The sequence below is a fragment of the Mobula birostris genome, chromosome 1 (genome assembly GCF_030028105.1).
Source record: "Mobula birostris isolate sMobBir1 chromosome 1, sMobBir1.hap1, whole genome shotgun sequence".
Classification (NCBI taxonomy): Eukaryota; Metazoa; Chordata; class Chondrichthyes; order Myliobatiformes; family Myliobatidae; genus Mobula; species Mobula birostris.
In genome coordinates, this window is record NC_092370.1 from 12,243,218 (window position 1) to 12,264,537 (window position 21,320).

At 43.3% G+C, this 21,320-nt stretch overlaps 1 protein-coding gene across 4 annotated transcripts in view; it reads left to right on the plus strand.

Annotated features, from left to right (window-relative positions):
* pdcd6ip (programmed cell death 6 interacting protein) overlaps nucleotides 1-18,564 on the plus strand; it is a 100,599-nt gene extending 82,035 nt beyond the window's left edge. For 2 of the 4 annotated variants that reach the window (XM_072252463.1, XM_072252472.1), the window contains exons 13-19: nucleotides 1,854-2,102; nucleotides 3,439-3,573; nucleotides 8,113-8,207; nucleotides 10,644-10,770; nucleotides 12,115-12,171; nucleotides 16,678-16,865; nucleotides 17,967-18,564. In XM_072252463.1, the coding sequence (XP_072108564.1) occupies nucleotides 1,854-2,102; nucleotides 3,439-3,573; nucleotides 8,113-8,207; nucleotides 10,644-10,770; nucleotides 12,115-12,171; nucleotides 16,678-16,865; nucleotides 17,967-18,129 (1,014 nt within the window). In that variant the 3' untranslated portion in view covers nucleotides 18,130-18,564. The remainder of the gene's footprint in view (nucleotides 1-1,853; nucleotides 2,103-3,438; nucleotides 3,574-8,112; nucleotides 8,208-10,643; nucleotides 10,771-12,114; nucleotides 12,172-16,677; nucleotides 16,866-17,966) is intronic. The other 2 variants (XM_072252482.1, XM_072252491.1) reach the window with 1 other exon arrangement.
* The last annotated feature ends 2,756 nt before the right edge of the window (nucleotides 18,565-21,320 follow it).

Genomic DNA, 21,320 nt, shown 5'->3' on the forward strand with positions numbered 1-21,320 from the left:
CTTTTGTAGCCTTTTCCAGTTTCTTGCATCTCTACAATTCTTAGGTCCTCTAAAAGTTGTTTTACTCGAGGCATGGTGCACATAAACAGATCTTTCTTGAGAAGAGCAGGCTCTGTCAGTAACCTGACTTTGTGTGTCTTTTTTTTATAGGGCAGGGCATCTCTACAACCCAAACCTCCAATCTCATTTCATTGGAACACCTGGCTCCAAATAGCTTTTGTAAAACCCCAGAAGTTCACATACGTTTTTGAATTAGACTGTGATTGTTTAAATACTGTACTCAGTATTAACAAGAAGTACAATTGTTTGTGTGTTATTAGTTGAGCCAGATTGTGTTTGTCTATTATTGTAACTGAGATGAAGATCAGACTACATTTTATAAGTAATTGGTGCAGAAAACTATATAATTGCAAAGGGTTCACAAACATTTTCTTGCAACTGAGTATCTAAATTATGTAGGGAAAAGATAGGGTTAAAGCCACTGAGGTTGGGTAGGACTACAATCAGAGGTCATGGGTTAATGTGAAAGGTGAAAAGTTTAAGGGGAGACTTCTTCCCTCGGAGGGTCGTGAGAGTGTGGAACGAGCTGCCAGCACAAGTGGCAGCTCGATTTCAACGTTTAATTGAAGTTTGGATAGGAATGTTTCAGATAAGTATGTGGACGGTAGGGGTACAGAGGGCTACAGTCCAGTGCAGATCGAAGGGAGTAGGCAGTTTAAATAGATTGGCATGGACTAGATGAGCCCAAGGGCCTGTTTCTGTGCTGAACTTTTCTATGACTCTATAACTGGATATGATATGTCCAGAACACACAAATCTGTCTTGTATGATTCTATAGAATCAACATTGCTCTTTGCTTGAAATTGAGAACAAAAATGGTCGCAGACGAACAACCGTGCTGTCATTGACCCATTCACAATCATAGGGTAGAGAGGAGATTTACCAGCTAACCATAGTGGTTACCATCATGCAACTACAGCTGTATCACTTTACAGCACCAGCAATTGCCTATCGCGGTTTACTAAGGAATTTGTACGATCTACTCATGACCGCATGGGTTTCCTCCCACATTCCAAAGACTTAAGGTTAGGGTTAGTGAGCTGATGTCAGAAGTGTGGCGACCTTTCGGCCTGCCTAGCTGATTTGATTTGGTGCACACGATGCAGGTTTTGATTTACATCTGACAAATACCTTTAATTTTAATCTTTCTGCTACCTGGGAGGGAGCAGTTCCTTTGAGAGAGAATGGAGAAGCCCAAGTCTGTTCTCCATGGAGCAGAGGGAGTTAACAGGGAACATGCTGAAGTATATAAAATTGAGGGATATAGATACAGCAGACTGCAGGTAATGCATGATAAAACTAGAGGTCATTACTACAGAGCAAGGAGGAAGAGATGTAGAGGGGATCTTGGGGGGGCCCTTGTTCATCCCGAGAGTGGCAAGTAGCTGGAGTGCGCCGCCGGGGAGAGTGGTTGAAACTGAATCACTGAGAGCACTTACAAGGTTTCTTGATGAGCATTTGAATCACTTAATCATAGCAGGCTGTAGACCAAGTGATGGGAGGTGGGGTTAATATGGAAGGTGCCTAATGGGTGGCCTGGACCAGTTGGACTGCATGGTCTGCCTCCATGCTGTATGATACCACGACACTGTTTTCTGGATTTGAGATTTGCAACGTTGTCACGATCTGTGATCTGTTTTCTCCTCAATGTAGTGTTTGTAAACAAAGCTGCATTCAATTTTTTTTGCCATTCATAAAACTTTTGAAGTAGTATTGCCTTTTATTGTAAAACTTGAAAATGTTCAAGGAGTTAAGAATATTTTTTGAGATTTACCTTTATGGATGGCCTTTAGGTTGTTACACATCTGAAGACACTCCTTGCTTCCCTGGATGAAGTGAAGAAGGAGAGGGAGACGCTGGAGAATAACTTGAAGTCCGTGGAGTTCGACATGTCCAGCAAGTTTCTGACAGCATTGGCTCAGGACGGTGCCATCAATGAAGAAGTTATTTCTGTCACTGAGCTCGATCGCATTTATGGAAGCCACACAGACAAAGTGCAGAAAAACCTGAAAAAGCAGGAAGAGTTGCTTGCAAGTATTCAGGTAACTGGTGTGCTACTGTGATGGCCAATTGAAAATGATCATTAACAGGAGAGCAGTAATAAAGCTATACCTTTCAATTCTGGGTCCCAAAATTTATGGAAAGTATCCTTAGAATAATAAATTGAAATAGAAACTTGGCAAAGGATGTATGATTTGCTATGGAGTAGAACACAAAACAGTGCACGCCCATTGGCCCACGATAATGTCTGTCCTTTTAACCTATTATAAATTCAGTGCATCTGTGGGCGTGGACCACAATATCCCTTTGTTCCTTCACGCTGCTAAGAATCTTGCCACTAACCCTGTATTCTGCCTTCAGGTTCGACCTTCCAAAGTGTATCACTTCACACTTTTCTGGATCTGAGGTCTGGGTTCCAAAATTCATGAAAGGTATCCTTGGAGTGACAGACCAAAATGAAAACTTGGCAGAGGGCATATAATTTACTCAGAAATAAAGATAAATTTTTCAACAGACAGGCACTGGTATTTATGTATATGTTTATGTATTCATACACATACATACATATAGTGTAGAGAACAAAAATAGTGAGGTAGTATTCATGGACCTGACGTGACAGAGATAAGTAAAACTCAGAAGAATGATATGGTAGACTGCCAAAGTTTTTTCCCCCAAAGGGTGGGAAAATTATGTAAAGCACAAGGGCAGAGGTTTAAAATGATGATGAGGAGATTTGAGGGGCAGGGTTTTCCCCCACACTCTATACTTGGTATTTGGCATGACCTGCTCGAGGAGGTGGTGGAAGCAGGAATATAATATTCAGAAGCATCTGTACAGCTCCTTGAATGAGCGTGGCACAGGGAGATACGGAACTAATGCAGGCAAATGGGATTAGTATAGGTAGGTATGATGGTTAGCGTATGTGTGGTGACCTGTTTTATATACTGTGCCACTTTGTGAATTACCCTTTGACTCTGACAGGCAACTTTGCAGTCTGTAGACAGAGTTATTCTAATTCAGGGGTTCCCAACCTATGGTCCCCATGTTAATGGTAGGGGTCCATGGCATAAAAAAGGTTGGGAGCCCCTGTTTTAATTCCTGCCCATGCAGAGTGCACTGTCTTAGGGCCCTCCATGTACTTCACTACCTCACTTTCTTCTTTCCCTCTTCCACTCTTTCTCACCAACTTCACTTTCTTTCTCTCCGACTCCCACCGTGCATGCTCACTATCAGATGCTCTGAATATTACATAAAACTTGCTTTTGAATGACCTGCTGATGTTTGTATTCAATACTCAATTCAGCTGAATTCCATGTCAACTGATCTTATTATTGAGAGGTTGGAACATAATTTTAATTTAGAGTCTGTTCTGTGCAGAGTGCTCATGAAGAGTTTTCTAAGACAAACCAGTCGAATACCGGTGCTGTTCAGAGGGAAGAAGTACTTAAGAAGCTGGCGGCCGCACATGATCAGTTTGTTGAACTTGTAAACAATTTGAGAGAAGGCACAAAAGTGAGTATTTTCACTCTTCTAACTTTTGAGAGAAAGAAGGATTTAACTGATTTTATTTCACATTTGCAGTCTTAAATTTGTACACAAGAACACCATTAGGTAATGGGCTGATCACGTTTAACAAACCTAAATCTGTGATTTTCTTTTCAAATGTTTTTATTTTGGATGCTTATTTAACAAAAACCTTAAGACTAGTTCGGTCTTCAATATTCTAGATCACTTGCAATTTTTCTTCAACTTTATGGTATATTATTGATGGCTTTGTGGCCATGTTTGCAGATGAAACCAATATAGGTGGAGGTGCAGGTTGCATTGAGCGAAGCAGGGAGTGAGAAGGGCTTAGACAGATTGGAAGAATGGGTAAAGAAGTGGCAGATGGAATATAGTGTAGGGAAGTATATGGTCATGCACTCTGATAGAAGGAATAAAGGTATAGATTATTTTCTAGATGTGGTCAAGTGCAAAAGGACTTGGGAGTCCTTGTGCAGGATTCCCTAAAGGTTAACTTGCAGGTTGAGTCGATGGTAAGGAAAGCAAATGCAATGTTAACATTCATTTCAAAAAGATTAGAATATAAAAGCAAGAATGTAATACTGAGGTTCTGTAAGGCGTTGGTCAAGCCACACTTGGAGTATTGAGAGTAGTTTTGGGCTGCTTAACTAAGAAAGGATGTGCTCGCATTGGCAGGTCCAGGAGAGGTTCACTAGAATGATTCTGGGCATGAAAGGGTTACCGTATGAGGAGAGTTTTATGGCTCTGGGCCTGTACTCGCTGGAGTTTAGAAGAATGGGGTGGGGGGGGTAATCTCATTCAAATCTATTGAATCATGTGAGGCCTGGGTAAAGTGAATGTGGCAAGGATGTTTCCTATAGTGGGGCAGGTTAGGGTCAGAGGTACAGCCTCAGAATACAAAGACATCCCTTTAGAACAGATGAGGAGGGAATTCTTTATTCAGAGGGCAGTGAATCTATGGAATTCATTACTACAGACTGCTGTGGAGGCCGAGTAATTGATTATATTTAAAGCTGAGGTTGATATGTTTTTTATTAGTCAGGCCATCAAAAGTTACGGGGTGAAGGAAGGAGAATGTGGTTGAGGGGGACAATAAATCAGCCATGGTGGAATGGCAGAGCAGATTTGATGGGACGAGTGGTTTGATTTTGCTTCTATGCCTTGTGGTCTTATAATTAAAAATTTGATGCTTTGTTCAAAGCAGACTTCGATGCACAACAAACCCAGTTTATTTAAGAATCTCAGCATGTCGGACAGCATCTGTTAAGAGGAATAAACAGTCCACGTTTCGTCCCAAGGCCTTTCATCAAGTCCTCTTAATCTTCAGGGGTTCTGCTGCCTAAACCTGATGAAGGGTTTTGATCCAAAACATCGACTGCTTCTCCATATAGGTGGTCCTGACCTGCTGAGTTCCTCCAACATTTTGTGTGCATTGCTCTCGATTTTCAGCATCTGCAGAATCTCTTAGACCAATCTCTTGTGTCTCTGGAACTTAAAACAACTTTGAAATCAAACTTTTCCTGGTTCTGATTAACTGAACTGAAACATTAACTCTGTTTCCCTTGTGTTGTCTTATATCCTGATGAAGGGTCTCAGCCCGAAATGTCGATTCTTTATTCCTTTCCATAGATGCTGAGTCATACACACAAAAATCTGGAGGGGCCCTTCATCCTGATGAAGGATCTCAGTCTGAAATGTGAACTGTTTACTCTTTTCCATAGATGCTGCCTGGCCTACTGAGTTCCTCCAGCATTTTGTGTGTATTAATCTGATTTCTAGCATCTGCAGATTTTCTCATGTTTGTGATTCACCTGCTGACCCCTCCAGTACTTCGTGTGTGTTACTCTGGGTTTCCAGCATCTGCAGCATCTCTTGTGTTACAGCTTACTTAAGGTTTTTGACTTCAAATAGGAATGCTAACAACAAAATATTTGGCCTGCAAATTTCTGCACTTTTTTTCTGTACTTTTCAAATTTGCCTCCTTTGGATTTAAATGCATTTTACAACCTAGGAATCTTCTCAAGAATTCAAAGTGCGGCATGCTTTACTTGAAAAGGAGTGCAAACTCAAAATCACTTTGGTTTTCGATTATTCTATTATGTTGGAAATATAAGAGGGTTGGATTGGGATGGATAGTAAATCTGCCATGATGAAATAGTGGAGTAAACTTGTTGAGCCAAATGGCTAATATATAACCTTAAGACATAGGATCAGAATTAGGCCAACACACACAAAATGCTGGAGGAACTCAGCAGGCCAGCCAGTATCCATGGAAAACAGTACAATCAACGTTTCGGGCCAAAACCCTTCGGCAGCATTGGAGAAATAAAGCTGAGGAGTAGATTTGAAAGGTGAGGGGAGAGAATCACCAGGTGATAGGTGAAACTTGGAGGGGGAGAGATGAAGCAAAGAGCTAGGAAGTTGATTGGTGAAAGAGACAGAAGGTCAGAAGGCCATGGAAGAAAGGGAAAAGTTGGGGGGGGGCGTGAAGGAGCATCAGGGGAGGCGATGAGTGGGCAAGGAGATGACATGAGAGAGGGACAAAGGGATGGGAAATGGTGAAGTGGGGGAGGCATTACTGGAAGTTTGAGACATTGATGTTCATGCCATCTGGTTGGAGGATACCCAAACGGAATATAAGGTGTTGTTCCTCCAACCTAAGTGTGGCCTTATCCTGACAGCGGAGGAAGCCACGGATGGACATATCGGAATAGGAATGAAGTGGAAGTAAAATGGGTGTCCACAGGAAGATCCAGTTTGTACTGGCGGGTCAAGCTCGGCGAAGCTGTCTCCCAATCTACATCGGGTCTCACTGATATACAGGAGGCCACACTGGGAGCACCGAACACAGTAAATGACCCCCAACAGACTCACAGGTGAAGTGTCGCCTCACCTGGAAGGACTGTTTAGGGCCCTGGATAGTAGTGAGGGAGGAGGTGTAGGGGCAGGTGTAGCACTTGTTCAGTTTGCAAGGATAAGTTCCAGGAGGGAGATAAGTGGGGAGAGGCGAATGGACAAGGTAGTTGCGTAGGAAGCGAACCCTGTGGAAAGCAGAAATTGGGGGGGAGGGAGATGTGTTTGGTGGTGGAAGTTGGAGGTGGCGGAAGTTTCAGAGAATTATGTGCTGGACACGGAGGCTGGTGGGGTGGTAGGTGAGGACAAGAGGAACCCTGTCCCTGGTAGGGTGGCGGGAGGATGGGGTAAGAGCAGACGTGCGTGAAATGGAAGAGATGCAGTTGAGGGCAGCATTGGTGGTAGATGAAGGGAAGCCCATTTCTTTGGATAAAGGAGGACATCTCCTTCGTTCTAGAATGAAAAGCCTCATCCTGAGCGCAGATACAGTGGAGACGGAGGAATTAAGAGAAGGGGATGGCAGGGTTGGACGAGGTGTAGTCGAGGTAGTTGTGAGGGTCCATTGGTTTATAATAGATAGCGGTGGATAAGCTGTCTCCGAAGGTAGAGACAGTGAGATCGAGAAAGGGAAGTGAGATGTCGGAAAGGGACCAAGTGAATTTGAGGGCAGGGTTGAAGCTGGAGGCAAAGTGGATGAAATCAACAAGTTCAGCACGGGTGCAGGAAGCAGTTACGGCCTGAAATGTTGACTGTACTTTTTTCCATAGTTGCTGCCTGGCCTGCTGAGTTCCTCCAGCATTTTGTGTGTGTTGCTCGGATTTCCAGCATCTGCCGACATTCGCTTGTTTGTGATCTGAATTAGGCCATTTGGCCCATTGAGTCTGCTCCACTATTCCATCATGGCTGATTTATTGTCTCTCTCAACCCCATTCCTTTGACCCCCCCTGACTAATCAAGAACCTGTCAACCTTCATTTTAAATATACCTAACAACTTGGCCTCCACAACCAGCTGTGGCAATGAACTCCACAGATTCCCCACCCTCTGGCTGAAGAAATTCCTCCTCATCTCTGTCCTAAATGGACTTTGCTCTATACTGAGGCTGTAGCCTCTGATTTTAGACTTCCACGTCATAGGAAACATCCACCAGCATCTGCTATATCTAGGCCTTTCAATATTTGATAAGTTTCAATGAGATTTCCCCCTCATTCTTCTAAACTTCAGCAAGTACAGGCCTATAACCATCAAATGCTCTTCATGCATTTGGCACTATCTAAAAGTAATGTTTTCTCAGAGCTTAGAAATTAAGTCAGCGCCATTCTCACTGATGTGAGGTGGAGAAAGTAGCAAAGAAGAATGCATCCTTTATTTAAGCAACCATACACTGAGGTTTCAAATACAGAAGAACTGTTAAAAAGCACTCTAGCTCCTTCCATATTGTTGTAAATATTCTAGAAGCCTTTGTCTTTCAGAGCATTCAGTATACAGGCTATTCAGCCCACGGTGTTGTGCTAACCTTTTAATCTGCTCCAAGATCAATCTAACACTTCCCTCACTACCTTTCTGACAGTAATTTTTATCAATGGCGCAATCGTTAAATTATAGTAGATGCATCATTATGACAGAAATCGAAACAGTTGTTGCATTGCTAGATGTCAATATCTCTCCTTTACAGTTCTACACTGGGTTCACTGAAATCCTCCTGAAATTCCAAACAAAATGTTCTGACATCGTGTTTGCTCGGAAAACTGAAAAGGATGAACTTTTGAAGTAAGTGTAATTCTTCAGCTTGTTCTTTCAGAGACCATGATCATTTTGTGCAATGTTTATTTATAGAAGTATTGTTCTGGTAATATTTAAAGAACAATATTTGTTTCTTGTAGTATTGTGAATGGTGTCATATTAGCTTTCTGTTTCTGACTTCCTTGGAATATTTATGTAGTTTCTTCATGCCACACATTTTTATTGTATCATTTAATTGATCTTTTAATTCAATCCATTCTTTTTTCTAATCCATGCCGCCACCAAGTCTCTGCAGCCGCCTCTCCTGCGCCACTAAGAACCCGGGCTTAACAGTGATTCCTTTCATACTGCCCAATTCTCTGTTGAATACTTTTGCGCGCTTCTTCAATAGCTCTTGTAGACCAATGGTCCCGTCAATCAAGTGCACTTCATGCCAGTTGAATTTGAGCTGCTCCAACCTTGAACAGCCCAGAAGCGTGGGATGACTAATTTTTACAAAGTATAGTAGAAGTTTCTTTCTCTGACATTGCGGTGTTCGCCAAGCTTGGCAATTGGCTTGCAGGCATTTCATCTCCAGTTGAGGTGACATCTTCAGTGCACAGTTGTTGGTGTTTCTTTCTGGGAGAGTTCGCATTTATGTAGGCCCCTTTCGCTTGCTCAGTCCTGATTGGCTACCCCTTCAGTTGACCATTGAGTCTCATAGGCTCGCGTTTCTTTGGCTCTTAGGGGTTTGTAGAGTGTTGGCGCGTGGCCAAGTGGATAAGGCGTCGGTCTAGTGATCTGAAGGTCACTAGTTCGAGCCTCAGCTGAGGCAGCATGTTGTGTCCTGGAGCAAGGCACTTAACCACACATTGCTCTGCGACGACACCGGTGCCAAGCTGTATTGGCCCTAGTGCCCTTCCCTTGGACAACATCGGTGGCGTGGAGAGGGGAGACTTGCAGCATGGGCAACTGCTGGTCTTCCATACAACCTTGCCCAGGCCTGCGCCCTGGGGTGCGATGCTGCAATTTCTCCTTGTAAACCAGGAGTTTTTTTATGCCATGGACCCTTACCATTTCCTGAGGAGTCCATGGGCTCCTGATTGGGAACCCCTGTTGTAAACATTCTCTGACACAAGCATTACTGCAGCACCCATGTCCACCTGCATCCTCACTATGGCCTCAACAACCTCACCAAGCCGTTAGACAGGAATGAAGTCGTCGTCTGTTTATTGTCACTTAACTATGTGTATGTATACTATCAAAAAAGATGACGTTTCTCCAAACCAGGGCCTAAAGCACAGTAGTACACAAAATATACATAACACGCACTAACTTATGAAAGTAAGGATAAAATCTACAGACGAATTACTCATAAATAAACTAAAGTGCATAAATTAAATATTGTTAAGGTACAGAACAGATTAGCCAGTGACACTACGAATATGGTGCGGCAGGGTGTTCAGAGGTCTAATGGCCTGAGGGAAGAAGCTGTTTCCCATCCTGACTTTTATTGTCTTTATCCATCAGAGTCTCCTGCCTGATGGTAGAAAGTCAAAGAGAATGCTAGATGGATGGGTGGGATCCTTAATAATGCTAAGGGCCGTGCGTACGCAGCGTTCCTGATAAACATCCTTGATGGATGGTAGGGCAACCCCTGTGATCCTCAGCTGTTCTCACAGTCCTTTGTAAAGCGTTGTGCTGACCACTACACTACCGCGCCATAACAGCCAATGCCCTTCCAAACCAAAGAATATTTTGAACAAAGCAACCTAAGGAGTACGTGATTGATACATATTTTGAGAAAGCACTCACTAGTCAAAGTTGAGCTTATTGACACATGCATAGGTGCAATGAAAGCCCTGTGTTCGCAGTATCACAGACACATCGCATCAGATTATATAGCATTCACATAAATTAGCAACATAAAAGATACAAAAATATACAGGAAAGAACATTAAAAAAACATGACTTTGTTTATCGTTGTCACATGTACTGAAGTACAGTGAGACACTTTATTTACATTGAGAATACACACGTTCTGAATGAGAGGTGCATTCCTCACAAAGCACCTGTTGAACCAGCAGTTCCCACACTGGCCTCATTAGCCACTTCAGAATCAACAGAAATGCAGTGGAAACAAGTCTGAATGTCTCAATTCTGAATGACCGCCCAAGAAGAAGGTAAGATGCTGAATCACAACAGGTTGCTGGAGTTCAGGTGGTGCAGCCAAGATTTCAGAGACTGGATGAATGAGTTCTGTGGGCCAAATGTCTTGCATTTCTGTGATACTACAGCTGGCATCACCTAAAGGGAGAAGGCTGCCGATTAAAGTTTCTTTATGATGGTCTACAGCTGTTGGATGCATAACAGTTGACTGCCTCCAGTTTGCTCTATTTAAACTGTGTTGCTGATGTAATGAAACATTGTGGAAGCTCAGGTGACCACAAGAAAAACTGAATCTTGCCTATCTGTCTTGATTAGGGATATGCAACAGAGCATGGCTAAAGAACCCAGTGCACCTAATATTCCAGTCGTCCCTGCCTACCAGACTGCTGTTTCTGTCAGTGAAAGCAATCCTGTTCCAACTCCTGCACCTAGAACTGTGTTTGTAAGTAAAATCTCTGTGATCAGAATCATTTGACAGCAGTAATCCATCCAAAAGATACAATCTGCAAATATAATTTCTATACAATTACTTTTAAATATATTTTTAAATATATTTTAATTATTTCATTTTAAAAATAATAATTTTTAAAAACTATCCCTGCTTTCATGTTTTCTACCTGGTAACTTTCCTCAACTGGCTCTGCCTTTTCAGTTTATCTACGCCCATTAAATCGTCCTATTAAACTTCTGGAAGCTTTTGTATCTATGAAGGAATCGACTATGAATTAGCAAAGCCACAGAAGTTCAGGGTTTACCAGAAATTGCTTTTGAATCCTTGATAACTTATCAGTTAATTTAAAGTGGTTTGAGTGTCCACTCACCTTATTCAGTGAATGTCCATTATTCAGTGTAAAATAAATTATTATCTGTGCTATTGAATTTGTATAAGACATTGGTGAGGCCTAATTTAGAGTATGGTGTGCAATTTTGACCACTTACCTACGGGAAAGTTGTAAATAAGACTGCAGGGAAAACTTACAAAGATGTTGCCAGGTCAGGAAGACCTGAATTATAAGGGAAGATTGAATAGGTTAGGACTTTATTCCTTTGAACGTAGAAGATTAAGAGGACATTTGATAGAGGTATACAAAATTATAAGACATGGGAGCAGAATTAGGCCATTCAGCCTATCGAATCCACTCTGCCATCCCATTCAACCCCATACACCTATAAGACAAGTGCCGTGCACTGACCCTATGATCTTGGCTCGAGCTGCAGGCACGCAGGTGGGCACTGCCCACTAAATAATTAAAATTATGCGTGGTATAGATAGGGTAAATTCAAGCAGTCTTTTTCCACTGAGGTTAGGGTGGGACTACAACTAGAGGTCATGGGTTAAGGGTGAAAGGTGAAATGTTTAAGGGGAACATGAGGGGAAACTTCTTCACTCAGAGGGTGGTGAGAGTGTGGAACAAGCTGCCAGCGCAAGTGGTGAATGCGACTTTGATTTCAATATTTAATAGAAATTTGGGCAGGTACGTGGATGGTAGGGGTATGGAGGGCTATGGTCCCAGTGCCAGTCAATGGGAGTAGGTAGTTAAATGGTTTGGCACAGACTGGATGGGCCAAAGGGCCTGTTTCTGTGACTAGATGTGTCTTTTATGCATAGTTAGTTGGATAATTTATGAGCACAATCTATAGCAAATAAAGTCAGAGAACTGGTGGAATCCAGTAAATCTGAAGGGTTAAAACTAGTCTCTATGAGGTTACCCTTTACACTTTAAAAATGTCTTTACTTTGTAACTTTTGCCTTCGGCCTACTTCAAAACTGTGATTTATTTTTCAGCATTCCAAACCTCAGACTCCTGATTGCACTCCGGCCTCATCCAGTGGCTCTGGAAACGTAGTTATTTTTAACAATTTCATTTCGTAGTTTTGTTGTATGTGTGCGAGGATACAAGAGATTGTCCAATAACCGATTGGTTAGCGTAACGCTTGACAGCGATCACTGATCGGAGTTCAATTCCTGCCTCTGTCCTTAGGGAGTTGATATGTTCTCCCCGTGATCGCATGGGTTTCCTCTGGATTCTTCCCACATTTTAGACATACAGGTTAGGGTTAGTAAGTTGTGGGCATGCTATGTTGACACTGGAAACATGGCGACACTTAACGGGCTGTCCTAAGCACATGATTTGGATTGTGTTGGTCGTTGATGCAGACAACATATTTCACTGTATGTTTTGAAGTATATATGACAAATACTTGTATTTAACTATTAAGTGTAATAGTAATGTGTACTTTAATTTTACACATAGTAATCCACAGGGTATACAATTGGGTTTGAAAGGGAGTGGAAATGTTTCATATATCTAGAATTTACACTTTTGGTTTGGGTTTATAAATGAATTGGGAATTGGTAAACATCTGCCTGGTCCTTTAAGAGTGCTGTACACCAAAATTTAGGTTTAGGCGTGAGGTCATCCAGCTCATTTGCACGAGCAGAGCGTCCATTTTGATCGGAGGATGAGGCGTGCTTGGTGGCTGCCTGAAATCAGATTTGGATCTGATTTAAATCAGTTTAAATTTTGCCCATCTGTTTTCACACCCTTCTGCAAAAACCTGATGGAAGAGTGGCAAAGTCCAGTTTTTCCTGTTCTCCCTCCTGACTTCCATTCACTCTTTCTGCTCAGATTCCAATCTTCTCACATCCTCCCCCCACCCATCTCAAATCCAGTCTCATTTATTTATCCGGTACATTGCGCAAACAGTGAACCATAGAACCGTAGAAACTACAGCACAGAAACAGGCCTTTTGGCCCTTCTTGGCTGTGCCGAACCATTTTCTGCCTAGTCCCACTGACCTGCACACGGACCATATCCCTCCATACACCTCCCATCCATGTATCTGTCCAATTTATTCTTAAATATTAAAAAAGAACCCGCATTTACCACCTCGTCTGGCAGCTCATTCCATACTCCCACCACTCTCTGTGTGAAGAAGCCCCGCCTAATGTTCCCTTTAAACTTTTCCCCCCCTCACCCTTAACCCATGTCCTCTGGTTTTTTTCTCCCCTAGCCTCAGTGGAAAAAGCCTGCTTGCATTCACTCTATCTATACCCATCATAATTTTACATACCTCTATCAAATCTCCCCTCATTCTTCTACGCTCCAGGGAATAAAGTCCTAACCTATTCAACCTTTCTCTGTAACTGAGTTTCTCAAGTCCCGGCAACATCCTTGTAAACCTTCTCGGCACTCTTTCAACCTTATTTATATCCTTCCTGTAATTTGGTGACCAAAACTGAACACAATACTCCAGATTCGGCCTCACCAATGCCTTATACAACCTCATCATAACATTCCAGCTCTTATACTCAATACTTTGATTAATAAAGTCCAATGTACCAAAAATTCTCTTTACGACCCTATCTACCTGTGACGCCACTTTTAGGGAATTTTGTATCTGTATTCCCAGATCTCTCTGTTCCACTGCACTCCTCAGTGCCTTACCATTAACCCTGTATGTTCTACCTTGGTTTGTCCTTCCAACATGCAATACCTCACACTTGTATTAAACTCCATCTGCCATTTTTCAGCCCATTTTTCCAGCTGGTCCAAGTCCCTCTGCAGGCTCTGAAAACCTTCCTCACTGTCTACTACACCTCCAATCTTTGTATCATCAGCAAATTTGCTGATCCAATTTACCGCATTATCATCCAGATCATTGATCTAGATGACAAATAACAATGGACCCAGCACTGATCCCTATGGCACACCACTAGTCACAGGCCTCCACTCGGAGATGCAATTCTCTACTACTACTCTTTGGCTTCTTCCATTGAGCCAATGTCTAATCTAATTTACCACCACTCCATATATACCTAGCGACTGAATTTTCCTAACTAACCTCCCACGCGGGACCTTGTCAAAGGCCTTACTGAAGTCCATGTAGACAACATCCACTGCCTTCCCTTCATCCACTTTCCTGGTAACCTCCTTGAAAAACTCCAATAGATTGGTCAAACATGACCTACCACGCACAAAGCCATGTTGACTCTCCCTAATAAGTCCCTGCCTATCCAAATGCTTGTAGATTCTGTCTCTTAGTACTCCCTCCAATAACTTACCTACTACCGACATTGAACTTACTGGCCTATAATTTCCCGGATTACTTTTCGATCCTTTTTTAAACAACGGAACAACACGAGCCACTCTCCAATCCTCTGGCACCTCACCTGTAGACAGCAACATTTTAAATATTTCTGCCAGGGCCCCCGCAATTTCAACACTAGTCTCCTTCAAGGTCCGAGGGAACACCCTGTCAGGTCCCGGGGATTTATCCACTTTAATTTTCCTCAAGACAGCAAGGACCTTCTCCTTTTCGATCTGTACAGTTTCTGTGATCTCACTACTTGTTTCCCTTAATTCCATAGACTTCATGCCAGTTTCCTTAGTAAGTACAGACGCAAAAACCTATTTAAGATCTCCTCGTGCCTCCTTCACAACCAACACCTATGCTGGGGGCAGCCCGCACATGTCGCCATGCCCACATGCTATGCACAGAACAGCACAAACAGCAGCAACAACAACAGCAAAACACCTTCCTCAGACACCCAGACAGGACAGGCTGCCTCTGGGCCTCTAGTCCTTGTTCCCAGACTTGAGTCGCCAACTTCAGAATTCACCCCAGATCGCTGATCACAGGTCTGACCTTAAGGCCGTGACTTGCAGGCTCACACAGACCTCAACTTCCTGACATGCACAGACCAGGGGAGTTGGGTGTGGTCACTGGCCCTCGTGACTCCTGTCTGTACCCGGTACTTGCTGCGCCAAAGCACTGGTCTCCGACCTGGGAACTGCCGGTCTCCTCAGTGCCTGCAACATGATTTCCGGGATCACTGACATTTGATCTCAGAGTGCTGTGGCCTGGACTCAAACTCCACCCAGATTCCTCATTTGCTACCCTGACCTCTAACTTCCACTCATTCCTGTCCCTAAACCCTAACCTGATTCCCAAACTCCCCGCACTGTCCCCAAAACCATCGCTACAACTCTAAAAAGCAACTAAGACTGAATAACAACATGAATGTACATTTTGTATCTTTTTGTTCATTTTAAGCCCATATGTTTGATTGTGTTTGTGTTTCTCTCCTATGTTATCTTCAGTTCAATCACCAGTCACAGTAGAGTGGGCTGAATGGCCTACTTCTGCTCCTATGTCTTGTGGACTTATTACAATGAAAAAAGCAGCATTTACTCTGACTGGTAGAAGAATTTGCTTTGAGGTTCAGGTCCATAGAAGAAAGTTGGGGTGAAACATATCAAATATTGAAAGGCCTGGATAGAGTGGACGTGGAGAGGATGTTTCCTGTGGAAGGGGAGCCTAGGACCAGAGGACACACACTCTGAATACATGGACATCCTTTTAAAACAGAGCCAAAGAGGAATTTCTTTAGCCAGAGGATGGTGAATTTGTGGAATTTGTTGCCACTGTTGGCCGTGGAGACCAAGTCATTGGGAGTATTTAAAGTGGAGGTTGATAGGTTCTTGATTAGTAAGGGCATTAAAGGTTACGGGGTGAAGGCAGGAGAATGAGATTGAGTGGGGTAATAGATCAGCCATGATGGAATGGTTGGATCAGACTCAATGGGCCGTATGTCTGCTTCTGGTTTATTTAAGCCAGAAAACCTCAAGCCAAATGAGATTGTTTTCAGATTGTATGTCTTCATTCTTGCTATCCTCCACACATACAAAATAATTACAATTTAAAATGTGTCACAGAGCTATCATGTATCCTGCATGCATGCTGCAAGCTGGTTTGATGATGGAAGAGGTAGCTCATGTGGGAAGCAGTTGTTTATTCTTCTACACTTCAAGGTTTACTTATGTCCAACTTTTTTGCATGATGGTCATTGTTATAGCCGATATCCACTTCATTTTTCAAAAAATTTTATGTGTATTAAATTTGTCAAATTATTTCCTAAACAGAACATTAACACATACTGGATGGTCATCAGTTATTGGGCTGTAATGCTGTTTTCTCCAAACAGCAAGTAGGCAATTTTTAAAATAAGCCTCATTTTTTCTTCAAGCAGAAAACGTGATTTTTAAATTAAGCCTCCTTTTTCTCTAAACAGCAAGGATTTCATTTTTAAACTAAAGCCCCTGAACTAACATGTTGCAGTAAAGTTGGACTCTGCTGCTGTTGGAACGTGGTGGTTGTAAATCTATCTTGGGTGTTGGAATCATTGTTTTTGGTAATATAGTAGCCCACTAGATTGGGAGAGGTGCATGCTTCTGTAGTACTTTCCAGTTTTACAGGAAATACACTCAGCATAAAAAAATCATAAATGATAAAATGAAAGTATTTTTCAATTTCATTCCAAGCTCTTGTTTTCTTTCATTCACAGCAACCCAAACCTCAGCCCCCGGCACGCCCTCCCCCTCCAAATATTGGATCCAGTTACTCGTCTGCTCCGTTTGGATCAGCACCTGCGGGCACAAGTGCTCCAGCTGTTACAGCAGCAGCTGCTGTCGGAGGCGCTAGTATGCCAACACAGGCCCAGGGACCTCCATACCCCTCGTATCCAGGATATGGGTAAAGACTGATTTGAATTTCTGTTTTCATTGTGACTCAGGATAAACTATTGCGATTTTCTAAGCATAATGTAAGATGGTTTGATCTTGGAAGAAGTTGATTGCATAGAAAAACATTCTTTACATTGTTAGAATTGAAAGTCTATTTAGGTTGAGTGAACGAGGGATTTTCTCTTTGGAGCCAATGAAGATGACAGGTGACTTGATAAAGGTGTACGTGATGATAAGAGGCATAGATAGAGTGGACAGCCACAGAGTTTTTTCCACAGGGCGGAAATGGCTAATACGATAGGGTATAATTTTAAGGTGATTTTAGGAAGTATAGCGGGGGTGTCAGAGGGAAGTTTTTTTTACACAGAGTGGTGAGTGCTTGGAACACCCTGCAAGGGAATGTGGTAGAGGCTGATACATAAGGACATTTTGGACACTCTTCAACACAAGGGCTTCTGCAGATGCTGGAAATCCAGAGTAACATGCACAAAATACTGGAGGAACTCAGCAAGACAGGCAAGCCCCACTATATTACCATCTGAGATTCTTCCAACAACAGTTGTGTCGTTGGCAAAGTTATGGATGCTGTTTGAGCTGTGCCTAGCCACACAGTCATTAGTGTAGACAGAGTTGTGCAGCAGGGTTATCACACATCCTTGAGCTGTGCCAGTGTGGACTGTCAGCAAGAAGGAGATATTATTTCAGATCTGCACTGTTTGTGGTCTCTCGAGGAATAAGTCAAGGATCCAGTTACAGATGCCCAGGTTTTGAAGCTTGTTGATTAGTACTGAGGGAATGATTGTGTTGAATGCTGAACTGTAATCAGTAAACAGCAGCCTGACATAGATTTTGCTATTGTCTGGGGGTCCAGTGCTAAGTGGAGAGGCAGTGGGATTGCCTCTGCTGTTGGCCTGTTGTGGCGGTGGGCATATTGCAGTGGGTCGAGATCCTTGCTCGGGCACGAACACAAAATTGTGTTCCTCATACATACAGAGATGTTGAATGTGTGTGATTTGGTAGATTAAAAGGTTGGCACAACATCGTGGGCCAAAGGGCCTGTATTGTGCTGTACTGTTCTATGATTTTATAATGTTGCATGTTTTATTTTCAGATACTACCCAATGCCCATGCCAATGGCATACAACCAGTTTGGCTACGGCCAGTACAACATGCCCTACATGTTCCAGCCTCCTGGACAGCCACCTTTCCAAAGCTCACAACCAGCTCAGCAGCCTGGATACCCTTACCCTCAGCAGCAATACTACCAGCAATAAGAAGCATTGTCTGTAAAAGAATCTATGTTGTTACTAATTTCAGAATTACCTCAGTTCTTTATCTATTGCATACTCCTAATTATTAGCCAGAGGTAAAAGTGGATTAGGTGGTACTGTTAAAATCTATGATTGCACTAAATTTAACTTTTTTAGCAACAAACACTAGGAATTTAGCAAATTTGAATTTTTTTTTTGCAAAGACATGATAAAATTGCTTAACAAAGGAATCTTTTGTTGACTAGAGTTTGTATTCTAATTTTGGGGAATGGGATTGAAGTACTGCATAAATATAAGGCAGATTGTGTATGTATTTTCTGCTTTTACAACTTTGCTTAAGTTGCATTTGGTTAAATGTTATTTTCCTACATCCTATTGTTTAAATTTGTCTAATCAGACCCTTGTAAATCATATACATTAAAACTAATTATGATCAAAGTCTGGTTTCCTTCCCATATAAGGTATTTGAAGATGACAGAAGCCGAAACAAATTCACAACATTTCATTCCTAAACACAGGAGATTCTGTGCAGGTGCTGGACATCCAGAGCAACGCAACGCAACACACACAACCTCTCTCCCCCCACCCGCTGGGCAGAGGAACTCAGCAGGTCAGGCAGCATCTGTGGAGAGAAATAAACAGTTGATGTTTAAGGTCAAGAGTGTTTTGGAGAAACTGGGACAGGGGAATGGATATTTCCAACAAACAGCATATTCGTATGGAATCATTTAGGGTCACTAATGGGGGGGGCATAATCTTAAGGTGGTTAGAAGATGTATAGATAGATAGACATACCTTATTGATCCCGAGGGAAATTGGGTTTCGCTACAGCCGCACCAACCAAGAATAGAGTACAAACATAGCAACATAAAACTACAAATAACCAAATAACAATATGTAAATTATGCCAGATGGAAATAAGTCCAGGACCAGCCTGTTGGCTCAGGGTGTCTGACCCTCCAAGGGAGGAGTTGTAAAGTTTGATGGTCACAGGCAGGAATGACTTCCTATGACGCTCAGTGTTGCATCTCCGTGGAGCCGGGGTCCAACAACAAAAAGTTCGATATCCGGGCTACAAACACATTCCATGATCGTAATATGACCAGGATTGCACCATCTGTTGTTAACCAGAACAGCAAGCCCTTCTCCTTTACGCTTACCGCTCTCAGTGCAATTCCGGTCAGCCGGAATGGTCTATAGCCCTCTATGGAAACGTTTTGGTCGGGTATGTCCTCGTGCAGCCACGTTTCAGTAAAACACATAACATTGCTCTCCCGAAGTGTTCTCTGACTCCTGGCTAGCGCCGTCAGGGGGATGTTACATGCAAGCTTTTAAACATAGAGCCGTGGGTGTGTAGAACACCCTGGCAGGGTTGTTGGTGGAAGCAGATACATTAGGAGCATTTAAGAAGCTTTTAGATGGGCACATGGGTGATTTAAAAAAATATGGGGGCTGTGTTTGAGAGAAGGGATAGATTGCTCTTAGAGTATGTTATAATGTTGGCACAACGTTGTGGGCTGAAAGGCCTGTACTGTTCTGTGTTCTTGGGACCCAATATCTCAGACTTTCCTGGAGACACTGGACATCCAGAGCAACACAAACAAAATGCCAATGGAACTCAGCAAGTCAGATAACATCTATGGAGTCACCGTTTTGGGTCGAGACTTTTCATTAGGACTGGAAAGGAAGGGGGAAGAAGCTAGAAAAGGGGGGATGGGAAGGAGAACAAAGTGACAGTTGATAGGTAAAACCAGATGACCCCATATAGCAGCACAGTTGTCCTGTTACTAAAAGTGCTCCTCTGTTCAGCCAAGGTGGCACACAGAGAGTGAGAAACGTTGTCCAGAATTGCCAGGATTTTCCATAGGGTTGTTCTACCACAGCCTCCAGTGTGTCCAGTTTGACTCCTATAACAGAGCCAGCCTTCCTAATCAGTTTATTGAGCCTGTTGGCATCACCCGTGTTGATACCATTGCCCCAGCACACCACCGCTTACAAGATTTTACTGGCGACAACAGACAGCTGGAACATGTGAAGGGGAGCCCGGCATACTCCAAAGATCTCAGTCTCCTCAAGGAGTAGAGGTGACTCTTGTGTCCGTGCTCCACTCAAGTCTGTTGTCTGTGTGCACCCCCAGGTACTCGTAGGGCCCCACCACATCCACGTCCCCATCAGTAGTAACGGAGCAGTGCAGGCTTGGTCCTCCTAAAGTCCATCACCATTTCCTTTGTCTTACTGATGTTGAGCTGCAAATGATTCAGCTTACACCATTTGACAAAGTCCTCCACCAGGGCCCTGTACTCATCCTCCTGACCTCCCTTTCTACACTCAACTATTGCTGAATCAGCAGAGAATTTCTGCAGATGACATGACTCCGTGTTGTATCTAAAGTCCGAGGTATGCAGTGTTAGCAGGAGGGAAGCCAGTACAGTCCCCTGTGGGGCCCCAGTGCTGCTTATAGCGACGTCTGACACACAACTCTGAAGCTGCACAAATTGTGATCCACCAGTCAGGTAGTCCATTTTCCAGGATATAATGGAAGTGCTGACCTGTAGTGCATGGAGGTCTCCCCCACCCCAGCAATGAGGACTGTATGGTATTAAAGGCACTGGAAAAGTAAAAAAAAAACATGATCCTTATGGTACTGCCCAGCTTTCCAAATGGGTGTACGCTCTGTTCAGCAGGTAGATTACAGCACCATTAACTCCAATGTGCTCCTGGTAAGCAAACTGCAGGGGATCGAGGGTTCAAGGCGTTGGAGGTGAGCCAGGACCAGCCTCTCAAGGGTCTTCATGATGTGTGAGGTCAGGGCTGCTGGGCGGTAGTCATTCAAGACTTTTGACCAGCCCTTCTTGGGTACTGGGGCCACACAGTTGGGACCCTTTCTAGGCTAGGCAGGTAGAAAATGCGCCGGGGAACTCCACACATCTGTTCAGTACACTCCTTCAGGACCCTGGGGTTCACACCATCGGGTCCCAATGCTTTGCCATGTCTGAGCTTCCCCAGACCCCTTCTCACCTGCGCTGTAGCGAAGGTGAGCCCACGATGACTAGAGAGTTGGTGGAAGGTGGGGCTGGGGGAGCTGAAGGTCTGGATAATAGCAGTTGGTATGTGGAGGTGTGGATGGGAGGTGCAGGGGAAGGAGGGGGTGTAGACAGTGGTAGACTGTTGTTCACCCACATGTTGAACTGGAG